We start from the raw sequence: 20,960 nt of genomic DNA on the forward strand, positions 1-20,960 counted from the left end.
GTATACAATTTCATCTTTCCAAATATTTTAAGCTACATTATATACTAAAAATACTTAGTTGATATTATATTACACCAACCACCATAACAAAGATGGCTACCCCATTTCCACAATCTTTGTAGCTAACAATTAATTTTCCAAACATACTGGTATAGTTCACTTAGACCTGGCAGCAATCAGGGATTTTTATGCTTACCTACTATTACTGTTACCACATGCTTGTTTCTTTGTCTACAGTAATTTCTGTATAGAAAAGTATTTTCCAGGATACAATCTGTCATTTGGAATCACATGTATTTTTTCTATGAAATGTTTGAGATACAGTAAATCACACTAACTTTCTGTTATCTTTATCAGTTAACTGCAGATTGAAAATTTTTGTACTTCAAGTAGTTTGGCCAAAGAGAGTATTAAAAATATACTGTATTCTTATTAAATTAAAATTTACATTTAAAAAATTATACTAATAAGAGTTCTTGTCTAAAATCATCTACTTTATGTCTCAGGATACTCCACACACAACAAATCACAAAAGTTAAACAATCCTCCTTGGCTCTCTGTCCTCTCAATATTGGGGTGCAATAGGAATAAGTCAAATCATAACAAAATGGAATACCAAGTATGGGATTCTTCCCTATTCCAGCAAAGTCAGACTTGATAAATGACTTTAAAGCACCAGAACAGGCCTCTCTGGTTTGAGAAGCAACAACAATGGGACAAACTGTCAGCATACCACGAACAATCTGTTTTATTAAGTGATAAATACTATGTCTTAATGGCTGTCGTCTTCTTTAACCTTGAATAAATAGAAAAAACTAACATGGGAGTTTATATAAAAATTATGTTACATAAAGGACATAAGCTGATGAAAAAGACTAATTAGTACTGAAAATGTGTATTTTAGAAAATAAATATTGTGAGCTATTTAAGCCAGACTTAGATAAACACAAAACAACAGACTAAGAAGGTACATGACAAGGAGGCAGACAAGTAGGAAGGACTGTTAGAAGCTAAAATGCAGTATCACATTAGAAGAAGCAAAGTGTGGAACTGCTGGTGAAGAAAATCACACTGGTGATATGGCAGAATGCTGAGGGGGGAAAAAAAAGAAAGAACATGGAGAAATGACAGAGAAATAAGAACAAAGGCTTAAGAATTGGATATGCTAATGCTAAGAAAGGACAAGAAGAAATAAATGAGAAGAAATATCCCAAAATAAACTTATTCTTCAGTGAAAACAGACCTAAATTCATATTAAGAGGCTTTGAATAATATTAATTTTATGATCAGTGCTTAAACATAGCCTGTGAATGACAAATGCAGGAAGACAAGAGAATGAAATAAAAGGTACAAAAGGAAATAGGAAAGAAATAAAAACTTTTGTCATTTGCAGATAACATGATTGTAGAAAATCCCCAAATATTGACAAATTTTTGGAACAAATGATCAATTACAACAAGACTGCACGATACAAGATAAAACACAAAGTCATTTGCTTTTGTATATATCAGCAATGAGCAGGTGGAATCTGAATTAAAAATGTCATACTACTCACATTAGCATCAAAACTATTTACTTAGTATAAATCTTTTTTTTTTTTTTAATTTTTTTTTCAACATTTATTTATTTTTGGGACAGAGAAAGACAGAGCATGAACGGGGGAGGGGCAGAGAGAGAGGGAGACACAGAATCGGAAACAGGCTCCAGGCTCCGAGCCATCAGCCCAGAGCCTGACGCGGGGCTCGAACTCCCGGACCGCGAGATCGTGACCTGGCTGAAGTCGGACGCTTAACCGACTGCGCCACCCAGGCGCCCCTTACTTAGTATAAATCTAATGACATATGCGTAAGATCTATATGAGAAAAACCACAAAAGTCTGATGAAAGACCTAAATAAATGAAAAGATATTCCATGTTTATCAATGTGAAGATTCAGTATACTTAAGAAACCAATTTTTCCATAATGATCTATAGAATGAACACAAAATCCCACAACTGAATACAAAAATTCCAGTACTTGGAAATAAATACATAAATTCTAAAGTTAATAAAAAGGCAAAGTACCCAGAATAGCCAAAATAATACTGAAGCAGCACACAAAGTTGGAAAACTGTCAATGCCTAACTTTAAGCCTTACTATAAAGCTACAGTAATCAAGACAGGCAGAAACAGACTGACACAAATACAATCAACTGACCTTTGAAAAAGAAGCAAAGGTAATCACTGAAGAAAAGACGGCCTTGTCAACAAACGCTGAAACAATTTAAACATTCATATACAAGGAAAAGAAAAAAAAGAAAGAAAAAGAATTTAGACACAGACCTTACACTGTTCAAAGAAATTAACTCAAAATAAATCACCAACCCAACTGTAAAACACAACGACTATAAAAGTTCCAGAAGGACACATAGGAGAAAAACCTAGAAGGCCTTGGATTTGGTGATGAAGTTTTAGATATACCACCAAAATCACAACCCATGAAAGAAATAACTGGTAAGTTGATATGGAAAAACTGCTTGCCAAGGAAACTCATAATAGAATTAAAAGAGAAACCACAGATTTGGAGAAAGTATCTGCAAAACACATAGCTGGTATATCCAAAATATACAAAGACTTCTCAAAACATATCAATAAGAAATGAATAAACCCAATTCAAAAATGGTCAGAAAATACCTTACCAAAGATATACAGATGAAAATAAGCATATGAAAAGATACTTAATATCATACATAATTAGAAGATTGCAAATAAAAATAGCATTGGGATACTACTACATAAATACTAGAATGGCTAACATTAAAAACAACGATAATACCAAATGCTAATGAGGATGCATAACAAGAGAAACTCTTAGGGGCGCCTGGGTGGCGCAGTCGGTTAAGCGTCCGACTTCAGCCAGGTCACGATCTCGCGGTCCGTGAGTTCGAGCCCCGCATCGGGCTCTGGGCTGGTGGCTCGGAGCCTGGAGCCTGTTTCCGATTCTGTGTCTCCCTCTCTCTCTGCCCCTCCCCCGTTCATGCTCTGTCTCTCTCTGTCCCAAAAATAAATAAAAACGTTGGAAAAAAAAAAAAAAAAAAAAAAAGAAAATTAGTGCTTACCAAGGATTGGGGGTGGGAAGACTAATAGGTAAAGTACAGGGGATTTTTAGGGTGGCAAAATTATTTTGTATGACACTGTAATGTTGGACACATGACTATGCATATGTTAAAATCCTCAGAATTGTACATCAGAAAGAGTGAACCTTCATGAAAACTATGAGACGCTAGTTAATGACAACATATTAATACTGGTTCATGAATTTCTACAAATGTACCATGCTAAGGAAAGATGTTAATAACAGGGGAAGTTGTATGTGTGTATGTGGCGGGGGGAGGGATGGTTATAACAGGGGAACTCTCTGGCACAAAAACAGACACTCAGATCAATAGAACAGAATAGAGAACCCCAAAATGGACCCACAAACGTATGGCCAACTAATCTTTGACAAAGCAGGAAAGAATATCCAATGGAATAAAGACAGTCTCTTCAGCAAGTGGTGCTGAGGAAACTGGACAGTGACATGCAGAAGAATGAACCTGGACCACTTTCTTACACCATACACAAAAATAAACTCAAAATGGATGAAAGACCTAACCATATGACATGAAGCCATCAGAATCCTTGAAGAGAAAGCAGGCAAAAAACCTCTTTGACCTTGGCCACAGCAACTTCTCACTCAACACGTCTCCAGAGGCAAGGGAAACAAAAAGCAAAAATGAACTATTGGGACCTCATCAAAATAAAAATCTTCTGCACAGTGAAGGAAACAAGCAGCAAAAATAAAAGCCAACCGATGGAATGGGAGAAGATATTTGCAAGTGACATATCAGATAAAGGGTTAGTATCCAAAATCTATAAAGAACTTATCAACTCAACACCCAAAAAACAAATAATCCAGTAAAGAAATGGGCAAAAGACATGAATAGACACTTCTCCAAAGAAGACATCTAGATGACCAACCGACACACAAAAAAATGCTCAACTTCACTCATCATCAGGGAAATACAAATCAAAACCACAATGAGATACCACCTTACACTTGCCAGAATGGCTAACATTAACAGCTCAGGCAACAACAGATGTTGGCGAGGATGCGGAGAAAGAGGATCTCTTTTGTGCTGCTGGTGGGAATGCAAACTGGTGCAGTCACTCTGGAAAACAGTATGGAGGTTCCTCAAAAATTAAAAATAGAACTACCCTACAACCTAGCAATTGCACTACTAGGTAATTATTCAAGGGATATAGGTATGCTGTTTTGAAGGGACACATGCACCCCCATGTTTATAGTGCACTATCAACAATAGCCAAAGTATGGAAAGACTCCAAATGTCCATCGATGGATGAATGGATAAAGAAGATGTGGCATATATATACAATGGAGTATTACTCGACAATCAAAAAGAATGAAATCTTGCCATTTACAACTACATGGATGGAACTGGAGGGTATTATGCTAAGCGAAATTAGAGAAAGACAAGTATCGTAGACTTCACTCATATGAGGACTTTAAGACACAGAACAGATGAACACAAGGGAAGGGAAGCAAAAATAATATAAAAAAAGGGAGGGGGACAAAACAGAAGAGACTCTTACATATGGAGAACAAACAGAGGGTTACTGGTAGGGTTGTGGGAGGGGGGATGGGCTAAATGGGTAAGAGGCATTAAGGAATCTACTCCTGAAATCATTGTCGCAGTATATGCTAACTAACTTGGATGTAAATTAAAATAAAACAAAGTAATAAATAAAAATAAATAAATAAATATTGAAAAAAATAACCAGGGAACTCTCTTACATGTTTAAATTTTTTTTTGGTAAAAAATAGGTCTATTTTAGCCAATTTACTAATTAAATGAGTAAAGTTTCAATTTGTATTTAAACATCTTTACAAGTGTTTACTAACTCTACTTCCTTTTTTTTTTGAACCTTCTCCATGCTTTTAGGGACAAACTTCCAAGATGAAGTTCAGAATAAATTCAGTTGCTTGCTTGCGACCCAAGTTATATTTTTAGGCTAGACCCTTTAATATACACACCACTGAGATACAACTTCTCTGTTGTAATGCCACTTTGTTTCAAGATGCATAGTTTATGATGGAATAATAGGTCTAATGTACTGATTTCCTACATCTCATTTTCTCAGAGTATCACTAATGGAGTTCTTGAAGAATTAAAGCATTATCTAAAAATAATCTTTAAACATTTGTATGATGATGTGTTTTCCAAAGATAACAGAACAATGAAAACAGAAAAAAAAATTAACCTTTACTGAAAAAAGATCTAAATTCATATTAAGGGAGTTTATACAGTATCAGTTTTTATGACCTATGCTTATAGTCTGAAATTTTTACACTGCTAAGATAAAGAAATTCTACAACTATCAAGTCGGGGAAAAATCACACACAAAACAAGTTAGCTGTGGTGAACATCACAGACATTCACCAAATACTTCTAGCAATCCCTTCTAGGCATCTAGGAGAAATCCACTTCTTTGCTCTCTTGAAATTAGGTATGAGCATGTGACACTCTGGCCAGGCAACTGTGAGGAGATGCAGTCTGTATCACCTCTGGGTAGGAACTGTAACAAGAGTATGTGTCTGTGTTTCATCATTCTCCCTTTTCCTACATCAGCGCTTGCACTTTTATGTTTTGGAGGTGTTGCTTTCCTTAAACCTCATGAACCAACTTCTGCTAGCTTCAAACTTTTCTTCTGCAGCTTCCTCACCTCTCTCAGCCTTTGAACAACTGAACAGAATTAGGGCCTTGTTCTGGATTAGGCTTTGGCTTAAGGGAATGTGTAGGCCACTAAAACTTTCTCCATATCAGCAACAGGGCTATTTCACTTTCTCACTACTGGTGTGTTTACTGGAGTAGCACTTTTAATTTCCTTTAAGAACTTTTCCTTTGTATTCACTGCTTGACTAGTGTAAGAGGCCTAGCCTAGCTTTCAGCTTATCTTGGTTCTGACATGCCTTCTTCACTAAATTCAATCATTTCTACCTTTTGATTTAAAGTGTTTTGATTTAAAATGTGTGACTCTCCCCTTCACTTAAACACCTAGAGGCCACTGTAGTGTTATTAATTGCCTAATGTCAATATTGTTGTATCTTAGGGAATAGGAAGGCCCAAGGAGAGGGACAGAGATGGGGGAGTGGCCACTGGGTGGAGCAGTCAGAACAAACACATCAATCCATTAAGTTTGCCATCTTATATGCACATGGTTCCTGAAACCTCAAAAACAATTATAATAGTAACATCAAAGATCACTGTTTACACATCACCATGACACATATGATAATGAATATGTTTGAAATATTTTGAGAATTACCAAGATGGGACAGAGACACAAAATGACCACATGCTGTTGGAAAAACGGCACCTACATACTTGCTCAACAAAGGGTTGCCAAAAATCTTCAATTTGTAAAATACACGGTATATGCAAAGTGCAGCAGAGCAAAGTAAAATGAGGTATGCCTGTACAAACCAATAAAAATAGGATATTTTTTCCTCTTCCCTTTTCTTCTGGACTACAGACAAATGTTACTTTTTGCTGATGCATAATAATCTATCATATGGATGGATGAACCAGCATTTATTAACTGGTATTCTCTTGATGGGCATTTATGTTGTTCCTGATCTTTCACTATCAATAATGTTGTTGCAATGAGTAAGTGTATATACATCATTTAAAAAGTACAAATTCCTAGAATGCTGTTGCTGAGTCAAAGGGCATATGAATTCGTAATGTGGTTAGATACTGTCTTTTATTCTAGTTATGTAAATTTATACTACCAGTAGGAACATGTGTCTATTTTCCTATAAGTTCACAATTTTAGTGTTCTCAATTTTACAGGTTTTGTCATCCTGGTAGACAAAAGTGCTAATGCTTTAAATTTGTTACTTATAAGTAAGATTGAAGATGCTTATAAGTTTAAGACAGATTTGTATTTAATTTTCTGTGACCTTTCTGTGCATATCCTTTGCTCAGTGTTTCTATTGTTAATATTATTGTTAAGAATTTAAAATATTCTAATAGCTCAAAGGCATACCAATCATATGGCTCTCTTGTTAAAGCTATCCCAACAGCACTGAAGTCAAACACAAAGGAAAATCATAATAAAGAAAGCAAGAATAAAAAAATAGTGGTTATATAAAATGAGCATAAGGACTGAATCAAATACAGTATAGTCAAAATGAAAAAATTATTCTAAATATAATTGTAATATAATACATGTGAAAAAGTATTCCAAGATTAAAAAAGAAAAGAAATTACCTAGATCTGTATTCCCAACTTATATACTTCAAATACTGGAAATGGGTGAGAAGAGTAAAATACTAAAGTCCTTATTTCCTCACCTTACCTAATGTACAGTCAATATTTACTGGTTATAAAATAAGCAATATTACTTATAATTTAACTTAATTAGTATAATTTAATAATTATAATTAACTTATAATTTACATAATTTTATTTAATACATAATTTTACTTCAACACATAAAAATAACTATGTTAGTGAAAAATCTAAATTCATTGCATGGAATATAGCAGAAAAGAAATTTTACGCAGCCCAAGTACTGAAAGTTAATAGTAATATATTCAACGTAACAGCTATAATTTGTCTCATATATCGAAAAGAATGTGAAAAGACAAAATCAGAGGAAAAAGCAAGAATATGCTTTTGAGGTAACTAAGCGAAATATGATAGAGGAAAAGTAGAAAAGAATTCTAGAAGATGGGAGTATAATGAAAAAATTACTTGAGTTAGGATTAAACAGTAAATATTAATCAAATAGTAGGGAGAAAAGAATGCATGGTATGATAGTTACCCAATTTATAAACAGAATCAATGCCTACCTTACAGGGTTAGTATAAAACTGATAACAGATAAAAAGCACAAGTTAAGGTACAGAACATAGATAAAAAGCATAAGAAACATGCTCCATAATGCTAATTTGCTGTTTCTACTGGCAATCACTAATTCTTCAAGGACAAAAGACAATGGGAAAACATCAAATGAAAATTTGTTACTGAGGAGGAAAGTAAGGTAAAAAGGATATGCTCAATTCAAATATACCACCCTAAGTTTTAAGGCTTTGTAGGTCTTCTATTATTTAAAGAATAAAAACAAAAGAAAAATTAACAAAATAATGAAAATAAAAGATATTTCCGGTATTGGCTAGAAGAATCATCACATGTCTACAGAAGCAAGGAAATACCAGAAATCAATAGTTTTACCGTGGTCTTTCCTGATCCTCGGGGCCCAATAATGAGAACAGAGTTACTTTCTCCATGGATAGCAGTTCTTTTTAGCAGCTCAATTAAGTGTCTGAAATGACATAAATAGCCAACATTTAAAAAGGAAGCTAGAATAACTTGCTAGATAATACTTTTTAAAAGCTGAATATGAATATGCACAGAAAATAGGCATTCACTTTTTCTCTCCCACTTGGCACTTGACTTATGCTGTATATAGTCCTACACAGAAAAACACAGGAAGAGATAGTAAGTCCATACGAATCTCTAGAAACTTCAAGAGGAAACCAAGTTAAGTTTGAAATATCTTGGCTTTATGATGATATGGGACAAGGGACAACAGTGGCAATTCTTGGAACATTTCACTCCACAGCTGGCACTCGAGAATCAGGTACAAGACCTCAGAATTTGTCTCCATAATACCAGATGACAGAAACAACAAAAGATTCAAAGTTAAGGAGCTTTCCTGTTATGAAAACATTTATATCTGCTCTTGCTTTATAATATTCAGTGCTTCTGTATAAAAGCAAAATTTTTTATCTCTATAAAAATGTTAGCCATATTCAAGATAAAATCCATGTAAGGTAACATAAAATCTATGTAGGTTTTTGAAAAACCTAAAGGGCATCTTTAAGTAGAAAAAGGGATAGCTAAACTTACTTGTATTGTACTTGTACTCCAAATAAGTTACTATGTGGGCTTTGATGACAAAATCTTTCCCGTAAAACTCTTTGTACCTGATTTAAAGAAGTGAGTAAATACAAATGAAAATGTTATTCATGAAATCAAAATGACTGAGAATACACATTTATAGCAGTCAGAATTAGGTATTAATCAATTTATTTAACCCTCCATAAATAGCTTGTGTTCAAGAGTTCTGGTACCATTTTCATGAGTTGTAAAATTAGTGGGTTTTTTTTCTTTTTCTTTTTCTTATCCCAAGTCCCAGAAGAAAGATGAGAATTTACTTGTGAAATCCAACAAGAGAATTACTTTAGCCACATCAGCAATTGGAGGGCTGTTTTACTGCATGTGAATAAATGATTGCTTCACTTTGTACATAACATATCAGCCAAGGAACAAAGACACAAAAGAATCGAATAACGTAATGTCATCTAATAATGCTCATGAACCACACCTCAATCTCTAGAGACCAAACACATCTAAACTGGCTTAGTTCAAGCCCTATCCATCTACATCTATCATGAAAGTCAGGATTTGAGAAAATAAAGTTTAAAAGTCTATATACTTATTGAGGACCTATTAGATTCAGAACATACTACTACTAAAGGAGCATGACCCATGCCTAAATAAACACTGCAAATAAATTGGGAAGAAATGACATATTGAAAAAAGTAGTAATTCAGCATATAAGGAAATGCTCAATTACATGGAAGAAATTGTGTTCATCTACACCTATAAAATGAAGAATCATTGGAATGAATTAAGAAAAAAAATCTTGTAAGGACCTAAATTTGAGTTTGCCTTAGAAAAAAGGGCTTAGACTGGGTTTTAAAAAATTATGTCAGACAATCTAGCATAATTTTTAAAAATATAGACCATTAAAGGCATTCCGTTTCTCAATCTGCTGCTACTACAGAGGTCTTTCAGGGACAAAAGTCTTAAGAGGCTATTTCAGATTTGGTCCCATCATCAGAAGAAAGAAGCTTCCAAGATTATTTGCTTCTCCCACACTGACAACATTGGACCGATCCTTCATGTACCAAAAAGATAAATCTGAGTCCTGTTTACATGTACCAGAGGCTAAGCAAAGCAAATTATTCAGTAGAGATAAAATAATCCATATTATCATTGTCTAAGAAGGGGAAAGAATAAGGAGTGATGCCAGAAGTCAACTACATGGATTTTAAAGTTAGCCTTTTCTAAATGTTAATTTTTTTAATATACAAAATTGAAACAATGAAACAGTTTTCTGGCAGGCCTGTTCTCAAGATTAAATAAGGCAGTCATCTGTAACATAACACAGGTATTGTATAGGTAACAGCTGATACCTATAAAACATTTAAATGAGCATCTACAGAGACTCAACTAAACATAATGCTTATTTCTCTACTTACGTAAGATCATTAGAAATCAAAAGATAAACCTCACTTTTTTTTTCTTTCTCAAACTTCATTAAAGTCTAATAGAAAGGCAAGAACTATGTATAACATCTAAGGGGTAAAGTGAAGTGAAGCTGTAGTGAACAGTGAAAGGTTCAAAAATCTCAAGTGATCTGAGATGAAGGTTAAATAGGTGTATACATGTACAGAAACTGAACTGTATGTGGATTTGTGCACTTTACTAGGATATGTAAATTATACTTCAGCTAAAAACTTTCTTTGAAACAGAGTTAAACATTTTCCTTCCAAAAAGAAAGTAAGGTCTTATATGAAGGGATGCCAATAACTTACATTTAGTTTTTATTAGAAAAACACACAGTTCTGGTCAAGTCAGATAAATAGAAATACCAGAGCAGTTATTATACCCACTCCCTACTATATTCCTTAAGAGAGACACACATACATGTATACTCACCATTGGAATACAGTATGCACTTAATATTAAATTTTCATGATAAAAACACCCAACATACCAGGAAAAAAGACAGCATCCTCAATCTGATTAAGGGCACCTACAAAAACTATAGCTAACATCATATCAATTGTGAAAGACTGAATGTATTTCCCAAATATAAAAAATGAAACAAGAATGTTCTTTTCACTTTTACTCAATATTGCACTGAAAGTTCTAGTTGGGGCTATTAGACAATAAAAAAAATTAAAGTCAACCAGACTGAAAAGGAAGAAGTAAAACTATATTTGCAGATGACATGATCTTATATATTAAAAAACTAAAGAATACACTAAAAACTATTAGAACTAATAAGTCTGGCAAGGCTACAGGAAACAAGGTTAATATACAAAAATCAATTTCACTTAGATACACTAACAATGAACAAGTAAAAAAAATTAAGAAAAAAACTCCCATTTATAACAGCATCACAAGAAGTAAAAGAGGAATAAATTTAACAAAGAAGTACAAAACTCTGAAGATTACATTAAAGTAGATGGAAATTAGAAGACATTTGGGAAGGCAGAAGTCAAGTTAGCACTCTAACTATCCAAAGACTTACAAAGAATAAATAAATGTAGTGTAAGACATTCTACCCTTTTGAATGGAAAGGGAGTTATGTTCTCCCTTCACGTTAAAGGGAGAATTCCAGTTAAGAAGATGACAATTCTCTGATCAGCGATGCATGTTAAGACACCTTAGGATTAATGAAAATACTAACCTGTGAAAGGAGCTCTGCATGTATTAAGTTGTTACTCTTTGATTTACGACTGCTCATTTCAACAAACTGAAATCCTTAAAAAAAAAATAAATTAGCATGAATACAAAACATTACTGGCTTGAAAAGATTATTTAAGAATTTACTATCATAGAATCAAAATAAACACAAGTTTTAAAACATGAAAACATGAAAATGTTCAATTTCTCAAACTTCAAAAAATTGGGGCTAAACCTAGTGTGATAATCATTTCACAGTATATGTAAATCAAACCATCATGCTATACACTTCAAACTCATACCTTAATGTATGTCATTTTTTTCTTTCTTACAGACAACTACTCCATTTCTCTTCAATCTACTATTCACATCCCTTCCTTAACTTTTTTTTTTTTTAATTATGCGCTTCCTTCATACAGAATGTTTCCCTCCCCATCCATCCCACAGGATCATCACATTCCACAAAACCTTTGCTTTCTTGCTCCATTCACCAACCATACACAATCATTAGACAGTAGGTAAAATGCATCTTCTCTGAACATCCATAATTGCCTGTATTTCTCTTTACCCATAATCAAATTACATTAAAAAAGATTTCCACTTAATTGCCAGTATCCCCAAACTGAGTATATTTCAAAATTAGATGTATTTTAGCATAATGTCCAAATAAAGTTGGGAATGATAGCAGGAATGAAAAATATATATACTATTAAGAAAAAGATAACTTTTGTAAAATTCTTCTTTAGGGCAACATATTCACAGATAAATACACTTGGTTAAAAGATCTAATTTTCTTCACATTGACTTCCATAGCAATCCTTTACTAGTCTGGTAATAAGAACTTAAGCAGTGTTTACTTATATACCAGGAACTGTTATAAGTGCTTCGTATATACCTCATTTAATAACTCATTAACTCATATTTTTAATTTCACATACTGACAATTAGATGCCAACCCCTGGAATGCTGTTTTATGTTTCCCTGGAAATGCTAACAGGGTAACATCTGAGAAAGGCTATGACAGATAAATAGCAAGAAAATCTGTCTTCCTTTTATTGTATAAGCTATGTAGCCAGGGCCTAAACTCTGGCTTCTGGTGCCAAGCTCCCAAACTGGAAACTCAAAAACAGTCATCAACTGCTGTCTTAACCTTTAAGAATATTTTTTCTTAGGAGAAAATTAGTCTTCCCAGCTGCCCCTAGAAGGCACCTAATCCCTAAAAGGCACCTTCTATCAGCCTAATGTCCATGCAAGGCACCTTGTTTGAGCATCTTTACATTAATTATTTTTACTTGATTCTACTTATTATTTTTTCCCTTAAATCAGAGTTGTATGTGGGGTTTAGAAAACCCTTTCAGCAAAATGAAATGACAGCCTCACTGTGGTTTAAGATACTCTTGACTATGAAAAAGATCTGTAAGTCAACATCTGAACTCACAAAAAAACATGAAATAATTGCCTACTAGAAAATGAGGACTGAATTTTTAAAAAGTGGGGGAGAGCTTTTACAATATGCTTTTGTTTTTAGGGCTATAATAGCTATTTCAAACTATCACTGAATTTAAAAAATATTTTCCCCATTTCATGGATTAAGAAAACAATGCTCATGAAAGCTAAGTAAAATGTCTGAGGTCATAGGTAGGTGTCTAATCTGCCTCCTTGCATCAAATATAATTCAAGTAAACCATTAAAAGCATGCATTTGTCTTCTTTTGGGGATCATTCATGAAAGAAACACACACAGTACTTCAGTGCCTACCTCGCTGTAAATTAAATCTTAGTCAAAAGATTAATTTTAATACATTTTGCCCCTCCAAATAACAGTCAAATCTGCACTCCATAACAAAGAATATTTTAAAAAACAATTCTAATTTAATAGACAAAAAACAAGCTTTAGAGCATGACAGAAAATATTTGTAATCCACATATTTGACAAAGGACCAATATATAAAGCATCTTCAAAATTCAACAAAAAAGAAACAATCCAATTAGAAAAATCTGCAAAAGACATAAACAGACATTCCACTGAAGAGGATATAGGGATGGCAAATAAACAAGTGAAAGATGTTTAACATTATTAGCCATTTGGAAAATGCAAATTAAAACCATAATGAAATATCAATACATATCTGTTAGAACAGCTAAAATAAAAAAGTGAGGTAACACCAAATGCTGGTGAGGATGCAGAGAAACTGGATTTTTCACATAACTACTGGTGAGAATGCAAACTGGTTACAGCCACTATGCAAAGTTTCTTGCTGGCAGTTTCTTAAAAACCTAAATATATTCTTACCATGCAACACAGCAAGCAACTGTACTCTTGGGTATTTATCCCAGAGAAATGAAAACTTATGTTCAACCTAAAGCCTTGTAATATGAATGCTCATTACAAATTTACTCATAATAACCCTCAAACTGGCAACAATACAGATGTTCTCCAATGAGTCAACAGAATTTAACAAACTCAAACATCCATCCATATAAGGGAATATACTTGAGCAAAAAAAGAGGAGTAACTACTGATACATGCAACAACATACATGAATCTCAATAGTATTGATTACCCATAGTAAAAAAAAAAAAAAGCCAACCTCAAAAGAAAATTACATATTTTCTGATTCCACTTAAACAACATTCTTGAAACAATGTGAATAATAATTTGTACTAAAAACTTCTACAGTAATTGTAGTCACCCAAGCTTACATTTGGTACTAAAATGATTAAGAGCCATGTATAGATATTTAGTTCCTCTTACACTTTGTCTAGTCCTACTATTTCGGAATAGTAAATAAAATAAAGCACAGAGGGAAGTGGAATGAGTCCCAAGATCCACTGGTACAACTGAAATGACAAGAGATTAAGAACAGAGTGGTAGTGGCTAAGAGACAAAGTCAAGGTTGCAGGGGTGAGTATAACTACAAAAGGGTTGCATGGAGAGTTACTCTGTAATGGTGGAACAGTTGTGTATCTTTATTGAGGTGGTGGTCACACAAATCTATACATGGGATCAAATCACAGAGAATTATACAGACATACAAAAATCAGTGCAAGTAAAATCTGCTTAAAAACCAAATAAGACCCATAGTCCAGTTAACAATATTAGAGCAATATTAATTTCCTGATTTTGGTATTGTATTATAGTTATACGAGAGTTATACGTATAACTCTATATATAGAGTTACATGAGAGGTCACCCTTAACAGAAGCTGGACGAAACTGGTTTACAGGACTCTAAGTACTACTTTTGCAACTTCTGTGAGTCTATAATAATTTCAAAATAAAAATTTAAGAAAAAGACAATTCTAATTTTAAAGTTTTTTTCCCCCAACTGCTTAATGACAAAAAATGAAATGAGTAATAGTGGTACAACTAAATCTTGATTATCTGAAAATTGATTATTAGAGTATGCTTGGTTGACTTTCTCTTCAAATTATACCAGTGCATCCAGGGACTACTTCCACTTCCTACTTTGCTTTCTATAATATGATTTTATTTGCTATTCTAAAATAGTAGGACTAGACAAAGGGTAAGAAGAGCTGAATGTCTATGCATGACTATTACTCATATTGGTGGAACCTGGGTGACTCTAATTATTTAATTGTAGGAATTTTGGTACAACCTACTACTACTTACTGATACTATTTCAAGGAGCAGTGAAATGGGTAATTCCAAGGAATGGCTTACTCTCATATTATTTCTTTAGCTTCCAGTGGACCTGCCTCTCAAATTATGTTCTGCTAGAGTGAACGCACCAGTTTTCAATCTCAGATGCTGGAGTAACAATTGGCCTATTACACTGCCTAAAGAATTTCAACCCAATCCACTTCTGTCACTAGCTGCTTCGATCCCATTTTACATCAACATCATTTCTAGACCAGAAATCTATAGCAACTTTTTTATCGGTCTCCAACTCTTATACTCATTAGTGATACCACTTTCACATAAAAACCCCTCAGTTCCCCCCAAGCCCCCAAATTCTGAATTCCAAATTCTCTAACACCATTTAAAAGGAAGGGTCTGGGAGCACCTGAGTGGCTCAGTCAGTTAAGTGTCTGACTTCAGCTCAGATCATGATCTTGTGGTTCATGAGTTCAAGCCCTGAGTTGGACTCTGTGCTGACAGCTTGGAGCCTGGATCCGGCTTCAGGTTATGTGTCTCCCTCTCTCTGCCACTCCCCTCCTTGTGCTCTCTCTCTTTCTCAAAAATAAATAAAAACATTTAAACAAAATTTAAAATAAAAGTTAAAAAAAAAAAAAAGGAATGGAGTGCCTGGATGGCTCAGTCAGTTAAGCATCTGACTTTTGCTCAGGTCATGATCCTGGGGTCCATGGGTTCGAGCACCACGTGGCTCAGACAGCTCAGAGCCTAGAGCTTGCTTCAGATTCTGTGTCTCCCTCTCTCTCTCTCTGCCCCTCCCCCACTCATGCTCTGTCTCTCTCCATCTTTCAAAAATGAATAAACGTTAAAAATAAATAAATAAATAAATAAATAAATAAATGGAATGCTCTGAATGACTAGCTTCTCAGTTTAACTTACTAGCTCCTTCTATTAATATTCTGTCTGAACATTCAACAATTCTTGTATCCTGCTTCATACCAACCTCTGGAATACGTTCCTGTGATACCCCTATATACTCCTACTCTGGGTAAAGTCTGAGGGGATGTGTCTGTCAAATGCTTTCAGGATATATGCTATCTTCTCCTTTCATAAAACTTAATCATCACACAGTGTGATATAACTAACTCTGTGCTTACTTATATGTTTGCTCCACTGGGTCACAGTCTCCTTAAAAGAAGGGTTCAGAAATTATGCCTATCATTGTATCCAAACCAACCAGTACAATGTTGGCATACAACTGGTTTTCAAGAAAAGTATTTGATAAATGAATACATGCTAGGTAGTGGAGGATGTCCACAGGTAAACTAGCTGCCAAAAAAGAAGCCAAAGCCAGGTTAAATCAACTTCTTAGCTAAGTTTCAAATTTTTTAGCAATTACATGCCATGACTCTAAAAAAAACTGCCAAGTATAAAAGAATAATAAATTATAAAAATACAGAATGACTTATTCTCTAATTCAAGTAAAATATATGCAGTATATCTCATGGTAGTGTCACAGCAATGGAATTTCAAAATGGTTAAAATATAGTTAAATTATTTATGAAATTCATTTAACAGAGAACTTACAAGATTAACAAAAGATAAAGTACATGAAAATTTTTTAAGAAATAATTTTTTTTTTTCAACATTTATTTTTGGGACAGAGAGAGACAGAGCATGAACGGGGGAGGGGCAGAGAGAGAGGGAGACACAGAATCGGAAACAGGCTCCAGGCTCCGAGCCATCAGCCCAAAGCCTGACGCGGGGCTCGAACTCACGGACCGCGAGATCGTGACCTGGCTGAAGTCGGATGCTTAACCGACTGCGCCACCCAGGCGCCCCAACAAATAATTTTTAAATCAAGTTGCAAAGCATATAAAGCTGTATGTCTGGTGATTCAAAAGAAGCTAACGTCAATTATTGTTAGACAAAGACATCAGGAATTTTTATCTTTTTATAAGTGACTGACAGCTTGCTAGTAACATTAAAAAAATTAGCAAAATATTCTTTCTGGAATTAGGGTTGTATATTTCAAATTTTATTTACTGCCTTCAATTAAACCTTGAGGTTTAGGAGGAATATTTATTCCAAATGAAGATTAAAATTACTAGTCAATAGCTACACTTTTCCTTTTCTAATTTGTAATTTTGCCATGATTTGGAATATTCTCCTTACTCATTTCAAACTTGAAAATGCTAGATGCATTTTAGCATGTCTGAAAAATTTGGCAATACTTTCAACCTTTTACTGAATATATGAAAAGATTTCCATTTTTGAAATTAAACCAGAAAAAAGTAAAGGTATAAGAAGTGAATATGAAGATACCAGAATTTTTCTAGAAATTTTTAGTTTTTCTTAGAAAGTCACAAGTGATGAAACTAAATATATATATATATATATGTATATATATATACACACACACACACACACACACACATATTTAAGAACATTATTCAAATTAGAACTGTGAATAAGGAGAAGTAAATGGTAAAGACCATTTATATCAAATTTAAGATAAACGCAAATTCAGAAAGAGCCAAGGAAAAGGAGAACTAGAGAAATGAAATTGGTAGCAATATTGTGTCCTTAAAGAGCTTTGTTACTAGCAGGGCCTAGATTTGGGTTCTTGTTCTGTGGTGTCACTTTTGCAAATTAACTTTCCTAAGTCCTAGTTTTCTCCTCTGCAAAATTGAGATAAAACTATTATCTAACTCACTGGGTATTGTGGGGGTTAAATTAAATGGTTTACTTGATATGCCATGCTGTCAAATCCCATGCACAGTGAACACAGTACCCTTTCTAAATTATCACATTACATTAGAGAAGAACCAAAATGAGGATGAGAGGGGTGCAGAAGCACATCATCTTGTTCTAAACAATTTCTGTGACAGTACTTCTTTGACAATGCAATAAATGTCAAGAGCAACTTCAACTAAGGTACCTCAGAACTATGAGAGCATACTTCAATGGTATATTCACTGAGTTTTGCTCAATACAAAATAATACAGTTTTAAATACTGGTATAATAAAAAAATTATGGGCAGATCAGTCTATAGTTACATGGATCCCAAAGACCTCAAATCACTAATTGTAAGAAGCTATTCAACACCTGGAAGAGATGATTGCTGGGCAGCATCCCCAGAGTTTCAGATTTTTTTTTTTTTAGTTTTTTTTTCAACATTTATTTATTTTTGGGACAGAGAGAGACAGAGCATGAACGGGGGAGGGGCAGAGAGAGAGGGAGACACAGAATCGGAAACAGGCTCCAGGCTCTGAGCTGTCAGCCCAGAGCCCGACGCGGGGCTTGAACTCACGGACCGCGAGATCGTGACCTGGCTGAAGTTGGACGCTTAACCGACTGCGCCACCCAGGCGCCCCAAGAGTTTCAGATTTAATAGGTCTGGGGTAGTGGTTGAGAATTTGCATTTCTGTTAACTTCCCAGATGATGCTCCTCTTGCTAGTCCCCAAACCATATTTTGTGTACTACTGAGAAAATTGACTTGATTACTTTGCATTCCACATCAGACCTGGTAAAACTGATGAGACCACAGAAGGTAAAGAAATCCATGGGTATAGAAAACATCTCTTCAAACCAAGCTAAGCCTAAAGGTAAACAGTATCTAAGGATCACACTTAAATAGTTATCTAAGGGTTATCAAAACAGGAGAATTTGGAATAGGAAAGACACCAGGAAGCCAAGGGACTTTTATCACGGTAAATAAACAAATAAGCTAGAAAGCTTCCTATTAGATAGAAAAATAGACCACTGAACATAAATCACAAGTAGAATAAGAAAGTGAGAAGAGTTTTTCTTTCCTCTAGTTACTGAAAAGTAACAAAGGTTTTGTCCTATCATCTGATAATTCAGAGAGACTTTGGAGGACATTCCAAAACAGTATACATTCTGTTCTCTACTTGAGATTCTTTTGGTTGCCTAGATGTTTTACATTTACATGTTGTCCCCTGATTTAAAAGAAACTCAAAAACCTTTCCTGCAAAGAATTTTAAAATTGTTTTGATATATATGCTTTAACAGCATAGAAGACAATGTTTTTACAAACAGTTTTTGATTCGTCAAGATTTGTTGGGAAAAATTAAAATCCCTAGGCTAAAAAAAATTAAAAGTAAAAATTAGTGTCTAAAAAATACTTTGGAAAATAGTTATTAACCTAGTACCAGTCTCAGACTGGTATCAAACAACATGAAAAGCACTTAATATAAAAAGAACAATAAGATGTGCTTGATTCAGGAGATAGGACAAACATTTGCTCTGATGAAGCCAGCTAAATAATGGTGCTAACTGAAGATTACAGTCTCACAGTTCCAATGACAAGATGAGAAAAGCACTAATGGTGTGGCACTGTTAGGCTGTGTCAGTTACTATGATGCCAAGTGGGTGGTCAATGGCAAAGAACAAGTAGTATTCAGGTAGACATGAGCAAAATGGATGAATGGTCATTTAAAAAAAAAAAAAAAATCCCAGGGCAATAGATCTGAATCTTTAGGGGTAGAATCTGCCCCTCCCCCCTTTTAGTGCCATAAATTATTATTCTGATATATAGCATTGGAAAAAAACTGGAATAGTGTCACAGAACATGCCTGTAGAATTGCTGGTAAATGACAAAGGGGTGGTTTTTATAAAACCTGAGCAACTTAGGTCTGTGTTAATTTGTCCACTTCCCTAGACACTGATCTCTTGAGCAGTTAAGTGTACCATATGAGATTGTTATCAGAGGAATTTATTGCCAATATCCACAGAAGGAAGGTACTTTTTTGCCCAAGGCCACCTGCTTCAAACACTGTTGAGGATGTGATGACCTCACAGCCTAAAAAATGCAGAGAAGCTACCAGATACCCTGTGAAGAGCAGTAAAGCAGAAAAAAAAAAAAAATAAAAAAAAAACACCAAACCTTTTCTTCCTATTTACTTAATGTTTCCATGCATTGGTCTTGGTGAATAGATATTTAATCTAATTAATTACCTGCCCTTATTTATTGTACACATTTATGCGAGAGTTAAAGTTGATTCTTAATTATATAACCTTTTCTCTATATATATTACCACCAGACCAAAGGGTTCAGAATACAAATGAGGCAATGACTTTTTAAAAAAAAAAAAACCTTCACACTTGAAGATACTAAAAACTCTTAACCAGATAACTAAAAATAAACAATGTCATTTTACCCATGCATAAATGTGCACATATGAAGCTACTCAAGCCAGAATATTCATTCACGCAACAGCCAAATAAAGCATACCATTCATGGAATATTCACACACACACACACACACACACACAGATATAATTTGTTTTTCATTAATGGTCTTCTAGATGTTCTTATATGTCCAGAGCTAAGGCACTAAACTTGAAAGGCTTCCTGGCTATGCTACCCAAGATTTTACTTTCACTAGAAGCTAGCTGTCAATAGAGAAAAAGCTAAAGCTACACAGAACAGGCATCTTTAAAGTATCTGAATGCCGGGGTGCCTGGGTGGCTCAGTCCGTTAAGCATCCAGCTTCAGCTCAGATCATTATCTCTCAATTTGTGAGTTCAAGCCCCATGTCGGGCTCTGTGCTGAAAGCTGAGAGTCTGGAGCCTGCTTCAGATCTGTCTCCATCTCTCTCTGCACCTCCCCTGCTCACGCTCGCTCTCTCAAAAATAAACATTAAAAAAATAAATAAGTAATAAAAAAATAAAATGTCTGAATGTTAATCATTCTTCTCATCTAATTATACTGTTAACATTCCTCAGGATCATGTAGTATAGTGGAATCAAA

General features: G+C 34.4%; 1 protein-coding gene across 7 annotated transcripts in view; it reads right to left on the minus strand.

Moving 5' to 3' along the window:
• ORC4 (origin recognition complex subunit 4) overlaps positions 1–20,960 on the minus strand; it is an 82,232-nt gene that overhangs the window by 32,966 nt on the left and 28,306 nt on the right. For 3 of the 7 annotated variants that reach the window (XM_040474997.1, XM_040474998.1, XM_040474999.1), the window contains 3 exons: positions 11,591–11,664; positions 8,956–9,032; positions 8,278–8,368 (listed from right to left, as the gene is read on the minus strand). The exons of 1 other annotated variant lie outside the window; for it this stretch is intronic. In XM_040474997.1, the coding sequence (XP_040330931.1) occupies positions 8,278–8,368; positions 8,956–9,032; positions 11,591–11,647 (225 nt within the window). In that variant the 5' untranslated portion in view covers positions 11,648–11,664. Of the gene's footprint in view, positions 1–8,277; positions 8,369–8,955; positions 9,033–11,590; positions 11,665–14,288; positions 14,313–20,960 lie in introns of those variants that run through there. 3 more of the 7 variants (XM_040475001.1, XM_040475002.1, XM_040475000.1) reach the window with 2 other exon arrangements.

This window comes from Herpailurus yagouaroundi, unplaced genomic scaffold (assembly GCF_014898765.1).
Source record: "Herpailurus yagouaroundi ecotype Mexico unplaced genomic scaffold, PumYag 140, whole genome shotgun sequence".
Classification (NCBI taxonomy): Eukaryota; Metazoa; Chordata; class Mammalia; order Carnivora; family Felidae; genus Herpailurus; species Herpailurus yagouaroundi.